Below are 9,167 nucleotides of genomic sequence, written 5' to 3'. Positions count from 1 at the left end.
GCTGTGTGGGTATTCTCCAGGTGACCGCCAACCCTCGCTGCCGCGTCCATGCATGCCACGCCACCGCCTCCACCGCTGCCGAAACCACTGCCACCTAACGCCGCCACTGCCAACACCGCCTCAGCCGCCACTACCAACACCGCCACCGCAACTGCCGCCAACACTGCCACCACAACCAAAGCCTCAGCCACCACCGCCACCACAGCCACCGCCGCCAAAACCACCGCCACCGCAGCCACCACCGCCGCCACCGCCACCACGGCCACCCGGCCGCAGCCACAACCACCGCCGCCGCAACCGCCGCCAGCTCACCGGTGCCGTCCTTGCCCCAGCCGGTGGTGAAGCAGAGCTCGCCGTCGTTGAAGACAAAGTCGCCGGAGGGGAGGCACGCCGGCCCCACCAGGCCCGAGGCCTTCACCGGCACAAGGCACACAGACAAGGGTCGCCCGCGTGGCCTTGACGGGCTGCCGGGGCGCAAGCGCCCGTCGCGATCTAGCGGGCCACGGCACGCTAGGGCGGGTGGGGGGTGGGTGGCCGGCGGCCGCCGCCCGGCCGGCGGCCGGCCGCCTTTGTCTTTCCCGGCGGCCGGCGTTTATTAAGACGCCGCAACCGGGGCAAGTCATTTGAGGCCAAGTCGACCTGGCGGAGGCCCGGGCCCGTTCAGATCATTCGTCGCCAGCCATAGACTCGCACAGAGACCCATAGATTAACATAGAGACCCATAGACTCGCACAGAGACCCATAGCTTAACATAGAGACCCATAGATTAACATAGCGACTGTAGAGTTGCATAGAGACCCATACCTTAACATAGAGACCCATAGATTAACATAGAAAATTGAGAGTTGCATAGAGAACCATAGACTCGCACAGAGACCCATAGATTAACATAGAGACTGTAGAGTTGCATAGAGACCCATAGACTCGCACAGAGACCCATAGATTAACATAGAGACTGTAGAGTTGCATAGAGACCCATAGACTCGCACAGAGACCCATAGATTAACATAGAGACTGTAGAGTTGCATAGAGACCCATAGACTCGCACAGAGACCCATAGATTAACATAGAGACTGTAGAGTTGCATAGAGACCCATAGACTCGCACAGAGACCCATAGATTAACATAGAGACTTGAGAGTTGCATAGAGAACCATAGACTCGCACAGAGACCCATAGATTAACATAGAGACTGTAGAGTTGCATAGAGACCCGTAGACTCGCACAGAGACCCATAGATTAACATAGAGACTGTAGAGTTGCATAGAGACCCATAGACTCGCACAGAGACCCATAGATTAACATAGAGACTTGAGAGTTGCATAGAGAACCATTGACTCGCACAGAGACCCATAGATTAACATAGAGACTGTAGAGTTGCATAGAGACCCATAGACTCGCACAGAGACCCATAGATTAACATAGAGACTGTAGAGTTGCATAGAGACCCATAGACTCGCACAGAGACCCATAGATTAACATAGAGGCTGTAGAGTTGCATAGAGACCCATAGACTCGCACAGAGACCCATAGATTAACATAGAGACTGTAAAGTTGCATAGAGACCCATAGACTCGCACAGAGACCCATAGATTAACATAGACACTGTAGAGTTGCATAGAGACCCATAGACTCGCACAGAGACCCATAGATTAACATAGACACTGTAGAGTCGCATAGAGACCCATAGACTCGCACAGAGACCCATAGATTAACATAGAGACTGTAGAGTTGCATAGAGAACCATAGACTCGCACAGAGACCCATAGATTAACATAGAGACTTGAGAGTTGCATAGAGACCCATAGACTCGCACAGAGACCCATAGATTAACATAGAGACTGTAGAGTTGCATAGAGACCCATAGACTCGCACAGAGACCCATAGATTAACATAGAGACTTGAGAGTTGCATAGAGAACCATAGACTCGCACAGAGACCCATAGATTAACATAGAGACTGTAGAGTTGCATAGAGACCCATAGACTCGCACAGAGACCCATAGATTAACATAGAGACTGTAGAGTTGCATAGAGACCCATAGACTCGCACAGAGACCCATAGATTAACATAGAGACTGTAGAGTTGCATAGAGACCCATAGACTCGCACAGAGACCCATAGATTAACATAGAGACTGTAGAGTTGCATAGAGACCCATAGACTCGCACAGAGACCCATAGATTAACATAGAGACTGTAGAGTTGCATAGAGACCCATAGACTCGCACAGAGACCCATAGATTAACATAGAGACTGTAGAGTTGCATAGAGACCCATAGACTCGCACAGAGACCCATAGATTAGCATAGAGGCTGTAGAGTTGCATAGAGACCCATAGACTCGCACAGAGACCCATAGATTAACATAGAGACTGTAGAGTTGGATAGAGACCCATGGACTCGCACAGAGACCCATAGATTAACATAGAGACTGTAGAGTTGCATAGAGACCCATAGACTCGCACAGAGACCCATAGATTAACATAGACACTGTAGAGTTGCATAGAGACCCATAGACTCGCACAGAGACCCATAGATTAACATAGAGACTTGAGAGTTGCATAGAGAACCATAGACTCGCACAGAGACCCATAGAGTTGCATAGAGACCCATAGACTCGCACAGAGACCCATAGATTAACATAGAGACTGTAGAGTTGCATAGAGACCCATAGACTCGCACAGAGACCCATAGATTAATATAGAGACTGTAGAGTTGCATAGAGACCCATAGACTCGCACAGAGACCCATAGATTAACATAGACACTGTAGAGTTGCATAGAGACCCATAGACTCGCACAGAGACCCATAGATTAACATAGAGGCTGTAGAGTTGCATAGAGAACCATAGACTCGCACAGAGACCCATAGATTAACATAGACACTGTAGAGTTGCATAGAGACCCATAGACTCGCACAGAGACCCATAGAGTAACATAGACACTGTAGAGTTGCATAGAGACCCATAGACTCGCACAGAGACCCATATATTAACATAGAGACTGTAGAGTTGCATAGAGACCCATAGACTCGCACAGAAACCCATAGATTAACATAGAGACTGTAGAGTTGCATAGAGACCCATAGACTCGCCACAGAGACCCATAGATTAACATAGAGACTTGAGAGTTGCATAGAGACCCATAGACTCGCACAGAGACCCATAGATTAACATAGAGACTGTAGAGTTGCATAGAGACCCATAGACTCGCACAGAGACCCATAGATTAACATAGACACTGTAGAGTTGCATAGAGACCCATAGACTCGCACAGAGACCCATAGATTAACATAGACACTGTAGAGTTGCATAGATGGAGAGGTGTAAGTGGCGATGGGGGGGCGGTCGACGTGGGGGTGGTGGAGATGGGGGATGGAGATGGGGGGTGGAGGTGGGGAATGGAGGTGGAGGTGGGGGTGGAGGTGGTGGTGAGGGTGGTGGTGGGGGGTGGTGGAGGTGGGGGGGTGGTGGAGGTGGGGGGGTGGTGGGGGGTGGTGAGGGGTGGTGGTGGTGGAGGCGAAGGCCGAGACGCGACGGATGATGCCGTCAGTCACAGCGACGAACGAGCGAGTGAACGCATGAGTGAGTGAGTGAGCGAGTGAGTGTGTGAGAGAGTGAGTGTGTGAGCGCGTGAGTGAGTGAGTGAGCGAGTGAGTGAGCAAGTGAGCGAGTGAGCGCATGAGTGAGTGAGTGAGTGTGTGAGAGAGTGAGCGTGTGAGTGAGCAAGTGAGTGAGTGAGCGTGCGAGTGAGCGATAGAGAGCGTGAGCGAGTGAGCGAGCGAGCGCGTGCGTGGGAACGAGAGGGAGTTGAGATAAGAGGAGGGTGGGTGGCAGCGGTGGGTGCCGGCGGCTGACCGTGACGCCGCCCTCCAGCGGGCTGGCGAGGCGCACGAGGCCCACGTCGTAGTCCAGGGCCGTGGAGCTGCACGCGGCGCTGCCGTAGCACGGGTGGGGCAGAAGGGCGCGGACCGGCCGCACCACGGCGCCCGCCGGCACGCTGCCCGACACCGAGTCCAGAGTGCCCAGCACCACCCTGCAGGGAGGTGGGGTCACTGCGAGGGGAGGGTCGGGGGAGGGAGGGAGGGAGGGAGGGAGGAGGGAGGGAGGGAGGGAGGGAGAGAGGGGGAAGGGAGGGAGGAAGAAGGGGGAAGGGAGGGAGGGGGGAGAGAGGGAGGGAGAGAGAAAGGGGGGAGGGAGGGAGGAGGGAGGGAGGGGGAGAGAGGGAGGGAGAGAGAAAGGGGGAGGGAGAGAGAAAGGGGGGAGGGAGGGGGGAGGGAGGGAGGGAAGGAGGAGGAGGGGGAGGGAGGGAGGAGGAGGGGGGAGGGAGGGGGGAGGGAGGGAGGGAGGGAGGAGGAGGGGGGAGGGTAGGAGGAGGAGGGGGGAGGGAGGGAGGGAGGAGGAGGGGGGAGGGTGGGAGGGAGGGGGGAGGGAGGAAGGGAAGGGAGGGAGGAGGAGGGGGGGAGGGTGGGAGGAGGAGGGGGGAGGGTGGGAGGGAGGGGGGAGGGAGGGAGGGAGGGAGGAGGAGGGGGGAGGGTGGGAGGAGGAGGGGGGAGGGTGGGAGGGAGGGGGGAGGGAGGGAGGGAGGAGGAGGGGGTGGGGGAGGGAGGGAGGGGGGTAGGTAGAGAAGTTATTCATGGCCAAGGGGTACCCCACGCAGGGTTAAGCGTCGAGCTGGGGACCCCGGAGCGTCACGGGCGTTGTGGGGTCCTTGACAAGGACGACTCACGTGTTGACGATGCAGTGAGCGGCCGTCAGCAGCCACTCGTTGTCGATGAGCGAGGCGCCGCACCGATGCCTCCGTGCCACGGAGAGCGACGCCATCCAGGGCCAGCTGCCCGCCTTCGCCGGCTCTCCGTCTGAGTCGCACGCACGCAGAGCGGAGCGTGAGAGAGTGAGTGAGCAAGCGAGGACGAGTGTGAGCGAGTGTGAGTGAGTAAGTGAGCGAGGCTGAGCGTGAGCGAGTGAGCATGAGTGAGCAGGCGAGGATGAGTGTGAGTGAGTGTGAATGAGTGAGCAAACGAGGATGAACGTTAGTGAGCGTGAATGAGTGAGTGAGTGTGAGTGAGTCAGTGAGTGAGTGAGTGTGAGTGAGTCGGTGAGCGAGTGAGTGTGAGTGAGCGAGTGAGTGAGCAAGCGAGGACGAGTGTGAGAGAGTGTGAGTGAGTAAGTGAGCGAGGCTGAGCGTGAGTGAGGCTGAGCGTGAGTGAGTGTTAGTGAGTGTGAGTGAGTGAGCAGGCGAGGACGAGTGTGAGTGAGTGAGTAAGTGAGTGAGTGAGCGAGGATGAGTGTGAGTGAGTGTGAGCGAGTGAGTGAGTGAGTCTGAGTGAGTGAGTGACTATGAGTGAGCGAGCGAGCGAGTGAGTCTGAGTGAGTGCGCGTGAGCGAGTGACTATGAGTGAGTGAGTCTGAGTGAGTGAGTGGCTCTGAGTGACTATGAGTGAGTATGAGCGAGTGAGTGAGTCTGAGTGTGTGAGTGAGTGACTATGAGTGAGTGAGTGAGTCTGAGTGAGTGAGTGACTATGAGTGAGTGAGCGAGTGACTATGAGTGAGTGAGTCTGAGTGAGTGAGTGAGTGACTATGAGTGAGTGAGTGAGTGACTATGAGTGAGTGAGTGAGTGACTATGAGTGAGTGAGCGAGCGAGTGACTATGAGTGAGTATGAGTGAGTGAGTCTGAGTGAGTGAGCGAGTGAGTGAGTGAGTCTGAGTGAGTGAGTGACTATGAGTGAGTGAGTGACTATGAGCGAGCGAGTGAGTCTGAGTGAGTGAGTCTGAGTGAGTGAGTCTGAGTGAGTGAGTGACTATGAGTGAGCGAGCGAGTGACTATGAGTGAGTGAGTGAGTCTGAGTGAGTGAGTGAGTGACTATGAGTGAGTGAGTCTAAGTGTGTGAGTGACTATGAGTGAGTGAGTGAGTGACTATGAGTGAGTGAGCGAGCGAGTGACTAAGAGTGAGTGAGTATGAGTGAGTGAGTCTGAGTGAGTGAGCGAGTGAGTGAGTCTGAGTGAGTGAGTGAGTGACTATCAGTGAGTGAGTGACTATGAGCGAGCGAGTGAGTCTGAGTGAGTGAGTCTGAGTGAGTGACTGAGTGAGTGAGTCTGAGTGAGTGACTGAGTGAGTGAGTCTGAGTGAGTGAGTGAGTGACTATGAGTAAGCGAGCGAGTGAGTGACTATGAGTGAGTGAGTGAGCAAGTGAGTCTGAGTGAGTATGAGTGAGCGAGTGAGTGAGTCTGAGTGAGTGAGTGACTATGAGTGAGCGAGCGAGTGAGTGACTATGAGTGAGTGAGTGAGCGAGTGAGTCTGAGTGAGTGAGTGTATGAGTGAGTGAGTGAGTGGCTATGAGTGAGTGAGTCTGAGTGTGTGAGTGAGTCTGAGTGAGTGAGTCTGAGTGAGTGAGTCTGAGTGAGTGAGTGATTATGAGTGAGTGACTATGAATGCGTGAGTGATTGACTATGAGTGACTGTGAGCGAGTGAGTCTGAGTGAGTGAGTGTATGAGTGAGTGAGTGAGTGGCTATGAGTGAGTGAGTCTGAGTGTGTGAGTGAGTCTGAGTGAGTGAGTCTGAGTGAGTGAGTCTGAGTGAGTGAGTGACTATGAGTGAGTGACTATGAATGCGTGAGTGATTGACTATGAGTGACTGTGAGCGAGTGAGTCTGAGTGAGTGAGTGTATGAGTGAGTGAGTGAGTGGCTATGAGTGAGTGAGTCTGAGTGTGTGAGTGAGTCTGAGTGAGTGAGTCTGAGTGAGTGAGTCTGAGTGAGTGAGTGACTATGAGTGAGTGACTATGAATGCGTGAGTGATTGACTATGAGTGACTGTGAGCGAGTGAGTCTGAGTGAGTGAGCGAGCTAGTGCCACTCACTGACGACACGACCCGAAGACTGGAGAGCTGGCTGCAGGCCACACTCATTTGGCTCGCACGCCACGAAGATCAGCCTCTCGCTCGGACACTTGGTAGTCACGGCACCGATGGCGCTCTGCCGAAGATAAATCCGCCCGTGCGGCGTTCGGGGCAATTACGAAAACTGAATTTTTCTGCTCAACACGGGAGGAGGAGTCCTTGTGGGTCTTACGCACCCAAACACACAACCGGTTAGTTGCTGAACACGTTCTGTTTACGTGACATAACCTTTACTTATTGGCCGTGACGGGTGGTGGCGGGTTTTGATAACACATTCATATATTTACCGCGATCGAACCGGCAAAAAAAAGCTCTTTTATGATGTTGAGATGTATGTTGGACTTCTTTCGCACCGTACGCAGCCACCCGTGCGTGCTATGAGCGTCTCTTTGTGGGTCTGTGGGTCTCTGTGGGTCTGGGTGTCTGTGGATCTCGACGTATGGATATTATGTTACGTTGAGCTTCTTCCGCACCATACGTACCCAATCATTCTATGGGTGTCTCTGTGAGTCTATGGGTCTCTGTGGGTTTCGATGGGTCTCTGTGGGTCTGGGTTTCAGTGGATCTCTATGTATGTTATGTTGAACTTCTTTCGCAACCATACTTACCCAATCATGCTATGGGTGTCTCTGTGAGTCTATGGGTCTCTGTGGGTTTCGATGGGTCTCTGTGGGTCTGGGTTTCTGTGGATCTCTGTGTATGTTATGTTGAACTTCTTTCGCAACCATACTTACCCAACCATGCTATGGGTGCCTCTGTGAGTCTATGGATATCGGTGTGTATCTATGGGTCTCTGTAAGGGTCTGGGTGTCTGTGTGTGGATGCAAACAGGATTCCTTGCCAAATGGATTCTGTTTGGTGTTTCAACAATTAAAACACAACAGTTTTATCATGGCCAGACGGGGTAACACCTATTGTGAGAGTTTGATGCCGGCAAGAAAGGTCCCCAGATTTTAAACCACTCGTATTTGACCAGGCAAGGCCCCACCAATCTGAGCTGTCCGCCTATCTTGTCAGAAGCGACCCGAACCATCGCAAGCGATAGTTATACGACGTGGGCTAATCATCGCGTGTTCATTCATCGCAGCCATACACTCGTGCAAACAAACACGCCCTGATAAGAATGTGTAAAGCTTTATGAGACCTCCTTTGCCCACTAACAAGATATAGTAATAGGTTTTTAGCCTTTTAGCTGGCACAAAAACTGACACCTTTATGCAAGGGATCATGTTTGAAATAACCACAACACAAGTAGTCAAAATGGAAACAAAAAGAGACAACTCTGATAATGATATTGGCACTGTCCTTGAATTTGATTGGTCCACACCCGAGACGGCTCTTCTTAGAGCCCAGTCTCCACGCCTTTGGCGTCTTCTGGTCCAACACCAGTGGAGACGATGTTTTGACCCCCCTCGTTACACGGCGTCACAAAAAATCAGACCCCTCCTCAAATATGACGTCACAAAGCTCTGCCTCCCCCCCCCCCACAAAAATAAAACATATCATTGTAGTTGCGTATTTAATGTGGCGCTGCACCCTGATGTTGTAGGAGAAAACATTTATCAAAAAGTCTATTTAATTAAGTAGAACGTGTTGCCTATATTTATTTAAAGTTGCGGATTTTGATGTGACGTCACATTTCTCAACCCCCCCCCTCCCTCGTCACGCATCGTCACAAATGTCTGACCACTCCCCCCCCCCCCCACCTCGTCACACATCGTCACAAATGTCTGACCACTCCCCTCCACCTCGTCACACATCGTCACAAATGTCTGACCACTCCCCCCCCCCCCCCACCTCGTCACACATCGTCACAAATGTCTGACCACTCCCCCCCCCCCCACCTCGTCACACATCGTCACAAATGTCTGACCACCCCCCCCCCCACCTCGTCACACATCGTCACAAATGTCTGACCACCCCCCCCCCCCACCTCGTCACACATCGTCACAAATGCCTGACCACTCCCCCCCCCCACCTCGTCACACATCGTCACAAATGTCTGACCACTCCCCCCCCCCCCCCCACCTCGTCACACATCGTCACGCGTCACCTGGAGGTACTTGACGGGTTTCTCCGGCGTGTTGATGACGAGTGCGAAGCTCGTGAAGTTGTAGTCGGAGGCCAGCACCGACGTCGCGTACCTCGGGGGCCTGTGGCACGGCACGGCACGGCACGGCGAGTGGAAAACCGCGTCGGTGACTCCCCTTTCCCCACCGCCGGCCTCCACGTGTGCCTCGCTAGAACACGGCACTTGCCCCAACTGATCGCT

General features: G+C 53.5%; 1 protein-coding gene across 1 annotated transcript in view; it reads right to left on the bottom strand.

Moving 5' to 3' along the window:
• LOC116955839 (MAM and LDL-receptor class A domain-containing protein 1-like) overlaps positions 1-9,167 on the bottom strand; it is a 112,062-nt gene that overhangs the window by 64,278 nt on the left and 38,617 nt on the right. Inside the window, exons 12-16 of the mRNA XM_076053755.1 lie at positions 8,949-9,048; positions 6,857-6,971; positions 4,727-4,856; positions 3,856-4,052; positions 313-412 (exon numbers count right to left, since the gene is read on the bottom strand). Coding sequence (XP_075909870.1) covers positions 313-412; positions 3,856-4,052; positions 4,727-4,856; positions 6,857-6,971; positions 8,949-9,048 — 642 coding nt within the window. The remainder of the gene's footprint in view (positions 1-312; positions 413-3,855; positions 4,053-4,726; positions 4,857-6,856; positions 6,972-8,948; positions 9,049-9,167) is intronic.

This window comes from Petromyzon marinus, chromosome 62, assembly GCF_048934315.1.
Source record: "Petromyzon marinus isolate PM22_M1 ecotype Great Lakes invasive population chromosome 62, UKy_Petmar_22M1.pri1.0, whole genome shotgun sequence".
Classification (NCBI taxonomy): Eukaryota; Metazoa; Chordata; class Hyperoartia; order Petromyzontiformes; family Petromyzontidae; genus Petromyzon; species Petromyzon marinus.
Note: the sequence above shows the minus strand (reverse complement) of the source record. Positions and strands in the feature narration are given on the sequence as shown.